This window comes from Cygnus atratus, chromosome 4 (assembly GCF_013377495.2).
Source record: "Cygnus atratus isolate AKBS03 ecotype Queensland, Australia chromosome 4, CAtr_DNAZoo_HiC_assembly, whole genome shotgun sequence".
NCBI classification, from domain to species: Eukaryota; Metazoa; Chordata; class Aves; order Anseriformes; family Anatidae; genus Cygnus; species Cygnus atratus.
In genome coordinates, this window is record NC_066365.1 from 15,703,875 (window position 1) to 15,723,128 (window position 19,254).

Consider the following 19,254-nt stretch of genomic DNA (forward strand, 5'->3'; position numbering starts at 1 on the left):
GAATGCCTTTATAACATGAAAGAGTCATGAGTAAGATTAGCAGCACCTTAACTACAACAGTGTTATTGAACATATATGTATGCAGTGGAGCTGTTTTCCTTCCTGTCATTTTTGCAGTGTAGCCCTTTTAGCAGATGAGACTGGATGAATACAACAGCTTTTTCTCTTCCACATGACAAAATGTTATGTGCTATCATGCTTTGATCAAGCATATGGAGCTTACTAACCACACTGGAGTAGTATGTTGATACTACGGGTGAAGAAAGTCATTTGTATAGTGAGAAAGCTTTAATGTTGTGAACGTTTGGTAGGCTAAACCACCCAAACGAGATAGTGGTGGGCAAAAGCCCTGGTGCCTAACCCCCAGTGAGCTTTGTCAAAGCGCCCAGCTTTGTCCCTGGGCGGCTTCCGTGGCGGGGCGGGGACTCTAAGATGGCGGCGCCGCGGCGGCAGTCACGTGGGCACCGCCATGTCGGGCCGGCAGGGCAACAAGCTGCCCAGCAACCTGCCCCAGCTGCAGAACCTCATCAAGCGCGACCCGACCTCCTACACCGAGGAGGTGAGGCGCCTCCGCCAGCCCCCGTGGCGCCTGGGGGGGAGAAAGGGGGGAAAAAAGGGTTAATAATTCGAGGGAGACGGTAACAGGGGCTGCCGCGGCTCCTTGTGCCTCAGTAACGCTTCCTGTGCTTGCAGTTCCTGCAGCAGTACCACCACTACCAGTCCCATGTGGAGATCTTCACCTTCCAGCCCGACAAGCCCAGCAAGGAGCTGGCGGAGCTGGTCATGTTCCTGGCGCAGGTGAGCTGCTCTTGTCCCGGAGGAAAACGTCGGAGCTGGGCTCGAGCCCCTCGCCGGGCACGGCGGCCTCCCCGCGACTGCTGGGGTTGTGAGAGGTTGTATTTCGTGTCATCTTGTTGTCAGAGCCCTCCCCGAGCTGCTGTAAAGCTGTATTTACCAAAATTTCCGTGTTATTAGCCATTTACAGGTAGGCAAGTTTTTCTTTTGAGGCTTTGGTTCAGTTTTAAAAAGGATCTTGTAACTGCACCATGCGTTTCACATCAGTGTTTCACTGATAACTTTTCTTCTGGTGTAGATAAACTGCTATTGTATGAATAATTTTATTAGTTGCTTATAACATCTCATATTCCTGCAGCTGACTGGTAACTCAAGGTTTTTCGTAGCGAGCTCACTCCAGCCTGTCTTTGCCCAGGTTGCCCACTGCTACCCGGACCAAATGGCCAACTTCCCACAGCAGCTCAAAGAGATGCTCTCGTACCACCATACGGTGCTGGACGCAGACCTTCGAATGGTAAGGCTGCCACCAAAAGGTGTTTGGGGCAGACCACGGCCTCTGCTTCAAGTATACCTGTGAGAATTCAGCGCTTCAAGTTTGCTTTTGCATCTTTTAATAAAGATGGAAACTGGGGGGTGCTGTGAAATTGTGATTCTGATCTCTGCTTCTCCCGTACAGACCTTCTGTAAGGCTTTGATGTTGTTAAGAAACAGGAATCTGATAAATCCAACGAGTTTGCTGGAGCTCTTCTTTCAGCTGCTGCGATGTCACGATAAACTTCTACGAAAAGTAAGCTGTGATTACAAAAGCTGGGCTTGACTTCCAGTGGGTTTTGACCTGCCTAACAGAAGAAATAGTAGACAGTTCCACTGTTGATGTTTGTGAAATAAGTGGGACATGGGTCTGTTCCTTCAGAAACTGAAAGTGCCAAAGGCAAGACTCGATTTGTATATCTTATTAGTAATGAAGCATGCCGCTGTAAACACTTTTACATGCAACAGCTTGTAAGCCTGTCCTGCATTTGCAGTTGAGCAGCCTGAATGTGTCTGCAGATAAAAACCATAAGCACGTTGATGTCAGAGCAGGAATTACTGAATTCTATGTGAAAATTTTTAGTTTAAAGTTTAAAAAAAAAAAGTTGCTAGTAAAAGCTTTGTTTCGTGTATTCTGCAAGAAACGTGAGATTGGTTGCTTTCTGTGATCAGGATTACTAAACTTGCTGTCAGAATGTACATATGAAACAGTAGTGGGATTTTTTGAGTTAAGCTTCATGCTCTTTGTTTTCCTTCCTCACTGTGCTGTAAATTAAGTACGTTTTTTTCAAATCCACAAAAATCAAGCATATATGAGGATTTACGAGGTAACGTGTTGTTTTTCTAACTACAAATTAAAAGGTATCAGGTCTCTCATTTTGGTATTTGGAGGCTTTGGGGAAATTGCAGTGCATGTGCAGTGTTCCCTGTGTGACTTACAAATGTTACTTTTTCTTTCTCCTTCTGCAGACTCTGTATACTCACATTGTGACAGACATCAAGAATGTAAATGCTAAGCACAAAAACAATAAAATAAACACAGTAAGTATTCTAGTTTTCAGGTGCACTTTGTTTTACTACTGTGTTTATAGAAGATTGGTAATAAATGTTTCCCAACTTTTTTCTTAGACACTACAGAACTTCATGTACACCATGTTGAGGGACAGCAATCCCACTGCTGCCAAGATCTCTCTGGATGTGATGATTGAACTTTACAGAAGGAATATTTGGTAGGTTTGGCAGGCCCATGCTTTTTTCCTATTTAATGTGGGGCAGCCATCTTGACATCACTCATGGCATGTTGTGCAAAATGTGATGTGGAAGGCCTCTGACTTTCAGTATATTTATCTTCTTTGTGTTCCAGTGGCTGGATTTTATGGAGCATGGTCTAGTTGGGAAGAAATGCTGTCCTCCTTAAAGTCTGAGTTACTTAGGTTGAATCTTTCACATTTTAGTTGAAAATACGCAAGTTGTATGTACTGCAGTTGAAACAAGCCTTGTGCAGCTCACTTGTTTGAACGTTTGCATATACAGCTGTTGGTATTGGCATACAGTCTGTGATGTACAGTGAAAAAATGAATTTTGTTTCTTCTTATTCTCTAAAGTCATTAGGGTAATTCTAGATGACTGATCTAATAAGTGCTTTGAGGGCTTTTTGTTGTTTTTAGGTGAAGCTGTAATATAGCTTTTATTTTTAGCAGACACCAGCTTGAAAAATTATTGCTTAGAGAAATACTGAAAGCAGAAAAAGTGCACTGAGTGTTCAGTTGCTTTCTCAGTGCTAGTTGATGTCTAAGATGTTGCTGAATCTTCCTCTTGTGTTATAAAATGCCAGAGCAGATGTTACCCAGTGGAAAATTGCATGAGAAGATGGTAGTTTTTTCACTCAACTTTTTGACTGTAAAAACAAAGGGTTTTTTTTTAAGCCCTTCAGTTTCTAATTCCGTTGTTCTTCCCAGTTCTTGTACAGAGATAAACTGCGGAGATGTGTGAATACAACAAGGAATACCGCTGGTGTGCGATGTGTCTGCTGCTTTTTACGTATTTCTGAGATAAGTTAGTGACAGAGCCTTAACGGTGTAGTTCTTGTATTGCTTATTCCCAGCAGTTTCCAGCATGCGGGGAGGTGAATGGCAACGTTGCTTTACCTTGGCATTAAGAGAAACCTCAGCTGGCAGGCAGGATGCAGTGCCAGGTGGTATTTGTCATGAGGAGTTTTGATATGTAGTGTTCAAGGAAACGGTCTATTCCATGGCATGCACAAGGTCACAGCAGCTATGTTAAGATTTTTGTTGGTGTAATGGTAGGTTGAGAATTACTATAACAGAGGGAAAATTAGGATAGCTGAAAAAATATTAGTGTTGCTGAAAAGATAAGACTTCTTGCAGTTTTAATGAGTAGATTTTTAAGTAACTAAGACTTGATATAAACTCAAAATATTTTTTAGGAGACCTAGTTCATGCAACTTAATTTTCTGAGAATAACTTGGAATTTTAAAACTTGAAGTAAAAGGCAATGTTTTGTTTTATTCTAGGAACGATGCCAAAACGGTCAATGTCATCACAACTGCTTGCTTTTCCAGAGTGACAAAGGTGAGGACAGAAGTCATTTGATGAAACTGGATTTAATCTAAGCTACCGTTATCCTGGGGATGCAGTTTCTTATTTCAGTACCCAAACTGCTAACAAGCTTCACTGATTATTTGTCTTTTGTTGTTTAATTTCAAAATGCCACTTTTGTTCTGGGAGTAGGACACATTTGGTGCTTAGGTGCAGAGCAGCAGAATGGGATGCTTGTCTTATTACAAGTGCAGGCTGGAGTGGGGAGGGTGGGTGTACTTTCCCTTGCTACTCAGAAGAGACTGTCAGGATATTGCCACCTTATAATCAGCATCATTAAGGCATTTACTTTTTAAATGTGGAGAGAGCTGATATCTTGCCTGGGATCTGAGTGGATCTGAGGCTGCCTGTCATGTTTGTAGGTTTTCCAATGCTAGATGCTCTAAAAATGCGTGTTACGGTTTGAGATACGTTCTTTCATAGTGAAAGTCCAAAAGCTGTTCCAGTTGATTAAAAACCAAAACAAACAATCAAAACCCAACAACCAACAAACCCATATAAACTAATGAAAGCTTGGAGTGCTTAGCACAGCTGATCAGGTATCGGCTGTGCAGGAGTTATCAATAATATTGGCATGGAGCAATTGCATTGCTTTGCAGAAAGCTAGGAAGATTTCAGTCTCTGGATTTGCTCCTGTCACTGGGGAAGCCCAGCTGTTTTTTGATCCTTTATGTGCCTCTGGCTGATGAGGGTTAGCAGCAAAAATTGACTTTGTTCAGAATGCTTTCAGTCTTTTCAGCTTTTTCAGTCTTTTCAGCTTTTTTTTGCTTTCTTTATGTATTCTTTTCTACCAATAATTGGAAATGTTTTAGCATAACTTAAGATCAGGATTCTTGGCTGTTGTAAATACTCTTGTCTGTTTGTCATGTCCTACATTTTACTTAATTTCTCAGGTATTAGTTGCTGGTTTGAAGTTCTTCCTTGGGAAGGATGAAAGTGAGAATCAAGAGAGTGACTCAGAATCTGAGGTGAGTGTTGTGATTAAATCTTCACAACCAAAGTTCTGTTATCCTGCAGGCTTTTGACTACACCAATGCATCTACTGTTGTCCTACAGAATTTTCTGTTTTGTTTCCTCCAGTTGTTGATCCACCTCACAAAAATGTTTAATTTTTTGCCACCTGGTCCCAGTTGATAGCAGGTTACCTTTACTATCTGTCTATAGCCTAAGGGCTCCCTTGCTTTCCTATACTCATTATGAAGGATGTTCTTCACTTGTAAGAGATAAGTGAGGGCTGGCCAATCCTTTTTTTTTTTTAAGCTAATGAATTCGTAGATATGTAACTTTAGAGTTGTGGGAAGAGATTTTAACTTGATTTTTAAGAGGCAGGTTTAATTTTTTAGATATCCCTTCAGTTCTGCCTCTTAAACTGCATTTCCCATTTATGTACAAATGAAATAATTCAGTTACCCTGAGAATGCTGATAACCTGTCACAATTACAGTTTAGAACCTGCTAATACACGGCCATTGTGTGTGACTGCCTAGTACCCTGTGATTACCCAGCTGTAAAAATTACTCTCTTATATAAATGGTTTTATGGAATTGTGATTTTAAAGGCTACTATCTCTGTATGATGAAACTTAGGTGGGAAGAGACCATTTTCAGATGTAGTACGTTGATACTTTTTGTATTTCTGCTTCCCGTTTGAAGCCTGATTTCACCTGAGTCTTGTTTTCGTTGTGTTCCTTCTGAAGGACGATGGCCCCACTGCCAGAGATCTGATGGTGCGGTATGCAACAAACAAGAAAACGACCAAGCGCAAGAAGAAACTGGAAAAAGCGATGAAGGTTCTTAGGGTGAGGAGAATGGTGTTTTGACTTGCTGGTGTTCTAGCTTAATCCTTCACATGCAGAAATCTTTTTGTTTCCACAGTCATCTTAGTTATCTTTTGCCATCTAATTTAGGTGAGGCTTCTAGAGCATACTAGCATCCGCTGGTCGGGCAGTTTTCTGAAACACACTTGTCTGAGTTGTGGACTGGTTCTGCTCTTGGGTGCCCCTTCTGTGGTCCCTTACTTAGAGCATACTGTGTCTTGAGAAGCAACTTTCTGATGTGGTTCCTGTTGCCTGTTAGGTCAGGTGGTTGAAAACCTAATGCAATTGAAAAGAATGGTAGTTTACTTGCTAAAAACCAAAGCACCTCTTTTTGAAGAGAATAATGAGGAATAGCAGCTTCCAACAGCAGCCTGAAACTGAAGCACCTGCAGCTTTTTCATAGAAAGAAAAATGTCTCCTTTACTCTTCTTGCCATGCAGAAACACAAAAAGAAGAGCAAGCCAGAGGTGTTCAACTTTTCTGCTATTCACTTGATTCATGATCCCCAGGGTAAGCATGCATCGTATTCTGTTTTTCAAACTGTTTTTCCCAGATACTAAAGTTTAGACAAAACTCTGCAAGGAGAATGAAAGTAGACGCAAATGTGATAATAGGATGCTTTTTTACACTTAAAACACTTAAAATGTGAGACCAGTCTTGTTGCACTTGTCATAGTGGAACACGTGTAGGTGGCCAGACAAGGAAGAAGGAGCTATACTGCACCATCTGCTTTGGGTTGCTACAAATCAGGATGTGTCTTTCAGCTTATATCTTGTATGTGTGAAGGCCATAGTTTTTGCAAAAGGGAAGTAGTTTATCTTCTGCAGCTTTTTTAGCTTACGCCTTTGTAGAATTGTATTCCTATTATCAGTCTGCCATTTGTCTAATACCACTTGACTCATTCACAGTCTCATGTAGTGAAACTCCGGGGATTTTGTTTTTCAGATGGGTTGAAATGCATCTTTTTAAAACAAACAAACAAACTAGCTTTAAATACTGACCCTGTATTTATGATGTTGCAGAGCTTCTGCTTTGTGTCCTTTCTTTTGGACCCGTGTGCAGCTTTAGATTTTCTAGGCATGTGAGAGGAAAAATAAAGAACTGGGAGCAGTGCTTTGAGCACCTTAAGTTTCTTCTGTGCAAGGACAATGGAGCTTTAAAGAAAAACTAAACAACAACAGAACTTGACTATCTTTTTTTAACCCAGTCTCAGCTGAGTTTGGCACAGTGCCTTTTGAGAGTACCACAAACCTATTATTGCTTCTTCTAGACTTTGCAGAGAAACTGCTGAAGCAGCTGGAGAACTGTAAGGAACGATTTGAAGTGAAGATGATGCTCATGGACCTAATATCTAGGCTAGTTGGAATCCATGAGGTACATAATAATCTTGTAATGGCCTGACGGTTGGGTGGTGGTGTGCTCTGGCCTTGTGCCTCTGGAAAGTGAGTTAATTTTCCTGTATGTTGAAAAATGAAGCTGAGTATACCCATGGAGTTGCCAGTGGGCTTTATGGTATGGCACAGTGATGTAGGCTTGTATAGTACTAAGTGAATTCAGCTTGAGAAGGCTGGTGGTGTGTAATAGCTGGGATGTTGTGACTAGAGGGGAAAATGCCTATTTAAAAACTTGTGTCTTCAGTGTAGTTTTTTAATTGAGTCTAGCAATAGCTTAAGAACACCACTCTGAGGTATAACCAAGTGTGATCAGACTTCCTCAAGAATCTGTTCCTCTTGGGGGCTCTGTGGGGCGAGGGAAATACTAGTCCTTGCGGGTATCCTCAAGGCTAACAAAAAGGTGGAAATGCTCACTGTGGCTGTATGAGCACTCTTGAATATAGGGAGCATGAGAAAGTCCAGTTGTTTTTTTTTTGACACTACTGGGTTCACGCCTAGGCACATACAGCTGCCACTTTGTGCTTTGGTCTCTGCCCAAAGCATTCCTCGCAGTGACCAGGGCATCTGAATTGTCAGGTCTTGCACATCACAGAGACCCCGGTGTTGCGGTGGTGTCAAACCTGAGCCCACGCTACTTCCTCATTGCATAAAGCTTACATAGAACTTAACCACGTGTAAGTCTGAGTCCAGGAGGAATATGAAGTACTTGTCACTTGGGAGGTGTGTGTCCAGGTGTTAGGCTGCTTCAGCATCAAATATTCATTTAGGCTTGCTGGAGAAGTTAGTGAAGGGACTCAGACGCTAAATGAGCATGAATTTAGGGACAGTCTCTGTTTTGAGAAGACTATGTTCCTGAAGCTGTGGGAAGAAGTGGCACGTCATTGTGCAGGAGACCACCCAATTGGATTTCTGTGCAGTCAAACAAGAACCACTGTGGATTTCAGATTTTGGCATTGAGTCTTAATTTCCTTTGAAAAAGTCCCTTTCTCACCTCCATGTATTTCAAGTTCAAGACAGGTGAATGTGTTACACAATAAAATCTGAGGCATTTGCAGAGCAGGCTGTGTAGGTTTGTTGATTGTTTACAGCATGTCAGGTTATAAAAGTGATCTCAAAAGAGAAGCGACTAACCTGTTACAACTTTTATCTTTCCTGCAGCTTTTTCTTTTTAATTTCTACCCCTTCATTCAGAGATTCCTACAGCCCCATCAGAGAGGTAAGCAGCTACTAGTTGATAACAGTGTTGGTCTGTCATTTCACATGTACAGTCACTTCCTAAGTGGTGCTGTGAGTAGGTAGCAGTAGCAAAGTTGGAAGCAAGAATAGTCCAGGGATTGTGGATGAAGGAGGCAAAAGGCTCCAGTTGTCCAAAACTGGACTTTCATGGAAGCTGTGCCCACTTGATGCTCTTAAGTGTTTGAGAAACTTCAGCAATGGGATCAAGTGAGTTCCTAGTTCCTTGCAGAACCTGACTTGTTGAGCACAGCTGTGACTGCCTTTTGCTGCTTTTTTCCTTCTGTTTCACTCTAGAATGGAAACGTGTATTTTGGTGTAGCTGGCTATTAAGGGTCTGCAGTGCTGTTGGGGTAGAGATCCAGATGTGTTCCTAATGCTTTGTGAGAGAGGAGTACAAGATGTCTCAAATAACTTCAGCCTGAAACGGCTTTGAGGCTTAGAAGCTTAGGATCTCATTGAGTTAGATGTATTGGTGGATGTGGGTAATGGCCAAAATAAGTTGCACTGATGTACTTGGACATCTTCTCCCCCTTCCTTTTTATTTTTACTTCCAGAAGTGACAAAGATTCTTCTGTTTGCGGCGCAAGCTTCGCATCAGCTAGTACCACCTGAGGTCAGTATTCCATAAACTTTTGGTGATGTTAAAATGGACAGTGTGCAAGCTGGAAGTGTTAAGTGCATTCACTGGGGGTGGGGGACAAGGAATCTGGTCAGACCCTTTTTCTTGAAAACCACGTGGGAATTTTTGCTCTCATTGACAATTTCTGCAAGGGTGGTTGTTTTTTGTAAAGGGATACAACCCCAATGCCCAAGGTCTTCAATTTCTGCAGGAGAATTTGTCTAGAAGTTATTTGCAGGCTATAGTGTTAAGTCACAAGCTCTGCCTTTCTGTGAAAAGAGCTCTGTTAATAAGATGTAATCACCTCACAATTATATTAAATAGTAAGTATATTTACCCTTTCTTCCGTATTTTCAGATTATCCAGTCAGTGTTGATGACCATCGCCAACAACTTTGTCACTGACAAGAATTCTGGGGAGGTCATGACTGTAGGGTGAGTACAGAATTTTATTACAACTGTAAAACTCTGAATGTGGAAAAATATTTTCCATTTTTTAAAATGACCTTCAGCCTATTCCTGTCGTTCATCTTTGCTTTTAAGAACCTGCTTTAATAAAAACAAGACAGTAAACATAAACTTCCCTTAATTTTCTTGTCAGTGTTGTAAATTCCTCAGCGCAATGGGTTTCTGTATTTAGCCAGTGCTATGACTTAACTCTTTTGGATTTTGTGATGGCCTTTTTTGATTTCTTGTTTGGTCTTGTGTTTCTCTTCCTTCCCAAGTACTATGTTATTTCTAGTTTGAGGGTACACCCTCTTGTGTTTGAATCAAAATAACTTTCATTTGTATACACAGAGTGAGTAGACAGCATCATAATTCAGGACTTTTACTGTCTAGTAGATTAAATTTTATTATTGACAACAAATTCAAGTGTTGCTGTTAGTGAAACTATAAAGTGCTTGCTATCTCTGTTGAAGAAAGTATGCTTTTGGAATAGGTCTGGTGCAGGCAGAGTAGAATATGACCAGTAAATGTAGGAGAGAGCTGAGCTGTGCCTGAAGAAGATGAAGTAGTTGGCGGGGGAAGCTACTGTGGGCAGCTATGTTTTGAATATTTTCATGAACTACTTTTTTCCTCTTAACATGGTTATAGTCCAGCAACAAATTTAGTGTATTGTGTGTGTGCATGAAGGTGATTTAAAAAGAAACGTGGTGTAAGCACACAGGCTTCCTTTATAGTGTTGTTTGTCTGCCCATGCTTGACAGGAGAATTATTTCTTGATTTTGGCCTGGCCTAGGCCTGGTGATAGTTTGACAGCTTTTTGCAAATATGTGTGGTTGGACCTAGCTTTTAGTTGCAGAATCCTGAGGTCCAAGATCCTACAAAATACTAGGTAGAGAGTGTAGAGTATGGACCAAGGATGGAAGTTTTGGAAGAAGTTTTGGAGAACTATGGCAGAGAGCATCCTGTTATGTTCCCCTCTGTTACACCTAACACTTCAGAAGATTCATCAAGTTTGAGATAATTCAGTCTCTTGCTGGGCCAGTGAGTGTCTCTCCCAACCATGTTATTCAGGAAAATATTTCACTTTGAATTTTTAGAATCAATGCAATAAAAGAAATCACAGCGAGATGTCCATTAGCCATGACTGAAGATCTGCTCCATGACCTTGCTCACTACAAGACTCATAAAAATAAAAGTGAGTATGTTATATGGATATGACTCTTAGATCTTTCTTACTTTTTTCTTGTCATCTGGTCCTCTGTTATAGCCTTCATAATAGTACTGCATTTTCTAGTGGGCTGAGAGGTATCATTTTTAATGTCTGTTGCATTTCTATGCATATACTTAGTCAAACAGTCATGGGTAGTTACGGCAAGGGAGACAGCTGACAGAACTGGAGAAGGGCAGCTGCTTGTTAACAAAGATTTGGCCCTGAGAGCTGGATCCTGCATTGGAGAAATCAGTGGGAGCTAGTATTTCAGAAAATACATGAATAGGCTGTAATACTGTTTATCTCAGTGCACTGTGGTTTGCTCAGGATTCTGCTTTACTATACTTAGTCCTGACTCTTATTTTTCTGGCTAGATGTGATGATGTCTGCAAGAACTCTGATACACCTCTTCCGTTCGCTGAACCCAGAGATGCTACAGAAGAAATACAGAGTAAGTGTTTCCTCTGTATTGCGTTCACTATAAATGTAAGCTTATGTGCTCAAAAATAATAACTGCTCTCAGAGCCTCTTGAGAATGTGATGGAATCACACGTTTTTTCTCTCCAGGCCTTTTCCCTTGCTGCATTTTGACATGGCTTTCTCTTGTTTCAAGGCTTCTTTAGTTCAGACTCATCAAACTTATTGACAGAAGCTTCATGCTGCAGAAGCCTGTCTTCCTGCAGTTTGTTCAACTTCTTTATAGTAATTCAGGATCTTTTCATGTTTCATCAGGCAGAATTTCTTTCCTACAACTCCACCCCGTATTTTTATAGGCTTGTGTGAGTTAAGATGGCAGCCTTCTTAATATGTGTTTTATTTACTTACAGGGTAAACCTACTGAAGCCTCGGTGGAAGCCAGGATTCATGAATATGGAGAACTGGATGCCAAAGACTATATTCCAGGAGCAGAAGTACTGGAGGTTGTGAATGAAGAGGAAAAAGGAGAAAACCAAGAGGAAGGTTGGCCTTTTTTCTTTATTACTTCCATGTTGTGCATCATTGCTGCTAAGATTTTATTTGGACTTGGCGTTCATGCATTTTGTTTGCTGCTGTCACATGCTGCATGGTTTGTATGTGTCCGTATTTATCCATTAAGAAGCACTGATACTGTCCTCAAGTCAAGTGCAATTTATCCTGAGAGATCTGATAGTCACTGCATTGCTTCATGTAATAGAGAGATGAAAGAGAGGAGAGAGAGGAAAGAGGGATTTTGAACAGCAGAGAGAAGCAAAATAGGTCATAGAGAGCAACTTTGCTTTAAATTGCATTGCTTCCTTCCTTGGGATATATGAAGTGGAGGGGGCTGGAAATGTTGCTGAACGCAGTGTGGTAAGGATTAGCATTTGTAAACTAGTGTTTCTTCAGAGATTCTCCTAAATGCAGCTGCTTGTTTTGAGGGCCTTGAACATAACTTGAGAGTTATGCTTTACAAAGCATAGGGTTTTGGTACAATTTGCTGCAACAGTGACTTGCTGTAAACTGATTAGCTATCCTCTATGATTGGCATTCTTTAGAATGAAAGAAATGTATGTAAATGCATTTCCTGTAAAGGCTTTGTTCACCATTGTTGCAGGTTTATTTAAGTTCATAACAAAAATCTTTTAAATAAGAGACTGCAGCTCACAGTAATGACAAGATAGAACAGGTTTTAACAAGTCTGTTGTGTGTGTTCAAATATCTTACGGCAGCCGTATGTGGTTATCACTAAAAATTGGTGTCCATAGCTGTACGTGCGCACGATGTAGGTGCGCTAAGAAACGAAGGCTGAGATGTCTTTGTACAGCTCTGAATCAGTTGCTTTCAGAGTTACACCGTGTGATGCTTTGACTTTGCAGGCCAGGTAGAATTCGGTAGCTGAACTTGCCAGTGGGACAGCATGAGAGCTACTGGTTTGTTCAACCGTGGATGTCTAGAAATATTACTCCCAACTAACGATCAAATGTGTGAAGTATCTTAAGTCTTACGAACGTCTATGTAGTTCTGAGGCTGGGATGCTGAGATCCTACAGTTTTGAGTGTGTTCCTGAGCACAAATGTAGTTAGGTAGTAAAAGGCAGTGAGAGCTTAGGATCCACACTGAAATTATTTGAAATGCAAAAAGTTCAACCAGCTCTGTACTAGCAGCTCTGTGCATTTGTTCCCTTGAGCAGATGGATGGGAAAGTGCTAGTATGAGTGAGGGGGAAGATGATGAAGATGGAGACTGGATTGACGTCCACCACTCTTCAGATGAGGAGCAGCAAGAAGTGGTGAGTTCCAAGCGTATTCTACCCCAAATAGAAAAGGGACTTGTTAATAGCAGTCCACATTCTCATGTTTTACCTTCTCACGGCTGCTCATAACTACCTGCATGGTAACTTGACCAAAATCAGTGAGTTGAAGTATGTTTTTGCACCTGTGCTGAAATATGTTTGCTCTCAGGGTGAGGGGGGAGAGTTGGGGAATTCTCTTCCAGTGCTAAGCTCCTTCAAAGCTATGTTAACTTTCACCTACTTAATATTTCAGAGGAAATAAAGTACTCCTTTTTTTTTTTTAATACCACATGTTAGATATGACTCTTAAGAATTCTAATAACTGTAGCGTTTCCCAACGTTGTTCCCCCTGTGTGGATATTTGGGAGGCAAGAGTGTCATGGATTGTAGAACAAATGGTTTGTAGAGCTCTGGATGATTGTTCTTTTGTACTTGTTTCGAAGGCAGAGAAGGTGAAAAGCATGCCTATAGAGGAACGGAAAGCTAAAGCTGCAGCAGTCAGTACAAGCAGGCTGCTAACTCAAGAAGACTTCCACAAAATACGTCTTGCTCAGCTCTCCAAAGAGCTTAATTCTGCACCAGGCAAAGCTGCAAAGAGGAAAAATATTGAAATAGATGATGAAGAGGAGAGCAGGTAGGATGTGAAATATTGTCAAGTGCATTTTTTCCCCACAGTCTGGTGATAAAATTTTTAATTGCCTTAGGGTACAGAGCTCTTGGCCTTAAGTAACGGCTCTTGGCCGTTATCCCATGGTGGCAGGTAGCAAACAGCCACATGGCCTAGAATGGATCCTGGCCTGGGGGATTTATTTATACCTGGGAGAAAAAAGCAAGAGGGGCCAATGGAAACTGGGACTAGTTTGTTTGTTCAGAGGAATAGGAGTGTTACTTTTTTAGCAGTAGTTGCAAGTCTGTATCTCTAGAGTTTCTTAAATGTTGTGGTTCAAGCTGGACTCAAAAAAACAGTCATGAAAGAATTTTGTAAGGGTTGTCCCAAGCATGAGGATTAGCCTGAGAGGAAGAACAAAAAGTGCCTGTGTGAACATGTATAGGGGAACAATGGCCTAAGAGATGGGTGAGAGACAAAAGGTCAGGAGGACATTTTGTTGTTCTGGCCAGATGATGTTTTGTGTGTGACAGCCTTCTGTTGAATTTCTGTGTGCGTAGGGGCGAGTTGCTTTCACTCAGAGATATCGAACATCTACATAAGAAGCCGAAGTCAGACAAGGAGACAAGATTGGCAACTGCAATGGTGAGGAACCGGGCTGTTTCATATCCTCTTTTTAGACATTTGTGGGGTTTGTGTTCTTGTCTCCTGTGGAATAAGGAGGTGGTGTTGAATCTGTAAGACAGATGCCCAGCTGCCATCTGTGTTTTGATTAACTTATTTTTTACTATTGCATCGTGGCTGTAACTGATAAGCAACCTCTTGCTGGTCGCAGGTGAAGATGAAAATACAGACACCCCCATTTTCACTGATACTTAATACAGCCAGCATGGAGGAATGCAGTTAATACACACAGGAAGTCATACTGAATCTGGATGTATACTTGCTGCTCTAGAACCTGTCACCCTAGCAGCTGACGTTTACTGTAGGGAAGGATAAATGGCCTTCTCTTATTATGGTGTGTTGTCTATTCTAGGCTGGAAAAACAGATAGAAAAGAATTTGTGAAAAAGAAAACAAGAATTAACCCATTTGCCAGCTCTACCAATAAAGAGAAGAAAAAGCAGAAGAACTTTATGATGATGAGATACAGCCGTAATGTCCGGACCAAAAATAAGCGTTCTTTCAGGGAAAAACAGGTAACATTGAATGTTGAAATTAGATGGGGCAGTCTGAGCAATAAACTTGTAATGTTGGTGAAGTGCTTTCTATCCTATACCCTAAGATTTTGGTGTTTAATTTGATGGATTAATCACTGGAAAAGGTTGTGAGCTAGGTTGCTTCCCATGAAACCTACCCAGAGGAAGTATATCAGAGACTGTGGGGGTGCAGGAGAATGCTTTGTCAGAATCTGCTCGTGACTATGCACAAAGAACCATGCACTGTTGCAAAATCATGGGTAGGCTAGCAAGATGATTGAAATGTGGTTTGATTTCTTTTTTCCCTTTAAGCAATAACAGATCATGTTCAAACTCATATTGTGATAGAAGAAATCTTTCCCACGATACAGTGGAGTTGGTCTTCAGGACAAGCTTCTAGCGTGTGTTTCTTTACTCCCCATAGTCTGTCTTTGACCTTTCTCCTATTACTGTCATATTGTGGACTCAGCTGTCCTGGCTTGAGGTCATCTGATAGCTCGATACAAATGCACTTAAGGCTCAGATGCAATTGCTCTTTAGAACTTTTTAAAGCTAATCAGAAAAATAAGTCACTTCCTTGGTTTAGCCTGCTGCCATAGTTTGGCAATACTCTGTTCTCAGTGGCGATGCCCATGCCTCCTACTGCTTCCTCAGTTACGAGCTTAGCTATGGGGCTGATGCAGGATTCAAAACAGTCTTCCCAAAATCACATGTAAGTTAAAAATGCATCTGTTCAGTAGTCCAGTTACCGTGTGTTCCCACAGGCAGCTGTGCCAGGGTAGCTGAAGGGATAACTAAAAGGTGAGGCAGAAACTTAAGGTTGATGACTTTGTCTCTGAGGGTACTGGCCAGGGAGCCCACGTAGCTTCCCCACACAGCTGGGGTTAGATGAAGTGGCAGACATGGAGTGTGGACAGAGCCCCCTCGCTTCTGTGATGCATCACAGCTGGGGTTAATGCCTAAACTGTGGCAGCTGTTGCTGGTGTTAATACAGGCATATTGTTTTGCCCTACTGTGTTTCACCTTGGCAGGGTAGATCTGTGTTAACAACAAAAATTGGCCTTAAAATCCCTTTATCTAACCTGGCAGGTGGCCAGTCAGGAGTGTTACAGGGTGTTATAAAACTGAACTACTTTGAAGGTGTTCTGAGGAAAAACTTCTAGAATAATCCAAGTGTGCAGGCTTCTTTTTTTCTGTGTTACTGATTTGTGTTTACTTAAGTGCTGTCTTGTGGTAGGGCATGTTCAGGTGCTGCTTTTACAAACTCTCCTCTGTCCTTGTGAGTTGTTCCCAGGATCATATTAAGTTGATGTGTATTTGTTGGCCATTCGTTGTCTTAACAGCAACAATACTGAAAAAGTTTATAGACTCAACAGGAAGTATTTCTTGAGTATTTCTGTTGAAGAAGAAGACTTGGACTAATATCCTGTATAGTCTTTTGTTTTTTATCATTCTGCTTTGCCTCGTATAAGGCTGACACCTTAGCCCAGTACTTAAAACACAGAAAATGTAGCAAATCAACAGTCCATGTGCTTTTAGGAAACTACTGTTAATTCTCTGTCCTTCTCTTGAGAAGTTGGGTGTAATTTTAGCCCAAGAGTTTTGGATTAGCTGCTGAGATAGGATTCTTAGCAGTTTGTTCTTTTAAAACAAACTTTTCTTTAAAAAGCAGGTGTCCATGTGCTCAAAAACATCTCCATTGTAGTGTAGTGCCTTTAATCTTTTTTTTTCTGAGATTATACTGACTCTTAAACTTGGCTCCCTGTTTTTATAAAGTCATCTTGAATGTTTTCAGTCCTTACTCCTGATTTAATGTTGAGTTCCAGTGTAACAGCTAAACAGTGAAATGAAAGTACCCTTCTACTTCCTTCTAATTTAAGTTAGACCACAGCATCAGTCCTGTTGATGGTGATTGGGAAGTACTGTAAAAATAAAAGTAGGTTGGGGTACTGTAGTTTTTAAGATAATTCCTTCTGCTGTCCTCCTCAGTGGTAGAATAAAATGGAACGTTGTCTATAGTCAAGATCTAAATCCTTTTACCAACAAAAATGTGTATAATATATCACTTTAAAGAGACTGTGTATGGCACTCATTAAAAATTGCAGCATCTCCTCCTTCCTACCCTTGAAAAGCAGCTTTGTAATAATCTCAAAAAATTCCTGTTAATCCTACTTAGCTCTCAGCTGGACTGAAGTTTTTTTCTCATCTCTTCTTGCCAAACAAGTCTGTAGAAGAACAACTTGTTACTCTATCCTTTTCCTAACTATGTAGGATCTTAAATGATGATCTGATGCATTGAGGAATGTTTTATTTTTTGAAGCCCTACTCTTTCCCTAACTATACTGTTTTAACTAAGCAACCACAGCATTTCTGCCAATGTGTTAGCACTTGCCAGTTACTGCTCCCAGTTTTAGCTGATCAATTATTAATATTTCTCTGAGATTGAATAAATTTTAGGAGTCTTCCTTAGTATTATGCTTCCTTAATGAAAATAGCTTAACGAGACTTACCATCAATTAGATGTCTGCATAAGTGCTACCAAAAGTTCTTAATTTTACAGCTGAAGATAATGCTGTACTCCTGTTTTCTGTAGAAATCTATAAACAATTTCTTAATTGCATTCTGATATTTTACTACCTTCCAGCTTCTTGCATCAGATTCAGGTTGTCTATATTCACAGCCAGGTTTGAGTGGCTTTTGAACTTGAGTATAGGTAGTCATAAAACAGCAGTAGGAACGATCTGTGTGGCTAGCTCTTTTGTCTGCGATCTGCCTACTCAATGCTGTTGTAGTTACAGTGTTACTAGCACCTGAGTCAACTGTTTAAAGACAATTCAGGTTAATTTTTCATCTTGCAGTCTTACTTATCTGTAATACATAAAAGCCTCTATAAATGTCTGTCTCAGCATAGATGATGGAAGCTGTTAGCTGTAGCATTCTCTTAAAAAGTTTGGTGATCTTATCTGCAAGTGTCTGGTTCCTATAATACCAATGGGATGTGTATGATGGGCATATTGAAGAGGATTGTCAGCGTGATACTGTTTCCTTAATAGTTAAAGTTAAGAGTTTGAAATACCTGAATATCCCTCTTGTTTCATATTCCAGCTGGCTCTTAGAGACGCACTTCTGAGACAGAGAAAACGGCTGCTGAAATAAAATGGTAAAGGAGAAGAATAGTTAATCATCCTTGAAGAAACAGGAAACTTAGAAATGCTTATTTTCCATTCTCTTAAAGAAGGGAAGAAAAAAGTACTGAATTGCCTTACGGATTCATCTCTACTCTGTTCAGAATTATAAATTGAAGGCTGCTGCAAAGTTGGATATTGCATCTATAGGACAGACCAAAGAGGCCTTAATCCTTGCAGGCTTTTGGCTTTTAAAGCATTCTAGGAAATAAGGTAGTTGTCTTTTATTGAATATAATTTATTTACAGCTGTTTTTGTATGTGTAAGTATTAATTAAAACATACAACCTCACTGTAAAAACTATTTGACTTGATTCAATTAATGAATAGATAATTGGAAGGAAAATGAATATTCCAGCTCAACCCTTAAACATAACATACACACTTTATACCTGTCTTACCGCTGTGATTTCACAGACTTAGTAAGTGGTTGTTTTTAAGATGTTTACTACTAATAAAACCAAATGGAGGGAAAGAACAGCTTAGTCTATGAAGGTAACAAGAATAAAATTAACACATGGGAGGGGGCCTCCATATTTCCATTTAAATAGAAGGGTAATGTCACATGCAGGAGAAATACGCAGTCTTGTTCTCCCATATCTATGCGTTGTTTGGTAATGCTTGTGTTTGATTTTTTGTGAGAATGTGTGAGAAAAACATTGGTCTATGCATTCTTTACCTTAAAGTAAAGGTTGAACTCGTGTTTCAGCCTTTACCTCACCTAGGATTGCTAATGGCCTTTCTGCCCCTTACCCAGTCACCTGTTTCCCTGATAGCTTACTTATACTACCCTTTGTCAAGTTCTGTTCCATTTCCTTGGGGAGGAGAAACAGGTGACATATGCACAGTGTAATGGAATATATGGTGGGGTGTTTTTTCTTGTTTTCAATTTTCAAGAAACCAGCTTAATGTTTATATCCTGTACCAGCATTCACTCAACATAAGTATATTTATGTTGAATACACAATTGTATCACTTTTAATTATTACCATTTGTCTTGCTTGTGGCTGGGTTTTCTTGGTCACATCCTGTATCCTAAAGAAAAAAACAGAAGCTTGAGGGAGCTTGTACAGAATGAAAGTCAACTTTCTATTGGAGGCTGTAAATGAAAATCAAGGCTTCTCCCGAGGGAAAGATAGGGACAACTCCTGTTCTCTAGGGAATGGGGCAAGTAACTGGGCGCTGGCAGAGGACTTGTCAGGGTCTGGAGATCACAGGTAGGGGAGAACAGTAGGAATGCCATATACATTTGTAGGAAACCCCCTAGCACTATTCTCTCTTCGCTGAACAGCTGTGCACAGTTTCCCGGGTATATATGTGGCAGGAGGAGCTGTGCCCAGTTTCACAATGT

General features: G+C 40.7%; 1 protein-coding gene across 1 annotated transcript; it reads left to right on the forward strand.

The window, feature by feature from the left end:
• The first annotated feature begins 422 nt into the window (after nt 1–422).
• SDAD1 (SDA1 domain containing 1) lies at nt 423–18,207 on the forward strand. The gene is made up of 22 exons (XM_035536896.2): nt 423–559; nt 694–798; nt 1,211–1,309; nt 1,472–1,582; nt 2,296–2,367; nt 2,455–2,555; nt 3,860–3,917; nt 4,838–4,912; nt 5,640–5,741; nt 6,200–6,269; nt 7,030–7,133; nt 8,312–8,369; nt 8,944–9,002; nt 9,366–9,442; nt 10,552–10,649; nt 11,039–11,115; nt 11,492–11,624; nt 12,814–12,911; nt 13,358–13,548; nt 14,082–14,166; nt 14,558–14,719; nt 17,825–18,207. Exons 1-22 carry the CDS (start codon nt 470–472, stop codon nt 17,873–17,875), a joined length of 2,076 nt encoding a protein of 691 aa, XP_035392789.1. The 5' UTR covers nt 423–469; the 3' UTR covers nt 17,876–18,207.
• The last annotated feature ends 1,047 nt before the right edge of the window (nt 18,208–19,254 follow it).

Bases quoted from the DNA above. Each gene is read 5' to 3' on its own strand.
- SDAD1 (XM_035536896.2), top strand. From the start codon at position 470: ATGTCGGGCCGGCAGGGCAACAAGCTGCCCAGCAACCTGCCCCAGCTG. The intron at 4,913-5,639 runs GTGAGTGTTGTG...TTCCTTCTGAAG, and splicing joins AGAGTGACTCAGAATCTGAG to GACGATGGCCCCACTGCCAG. The intron at 7,134-8,311 runs GTACATAATAAT...TCTTTCCTGCAG, and splicing joins GGCTAGTTGGAATCCATGAG to CTTTTTCTTTTTAATTTCTA.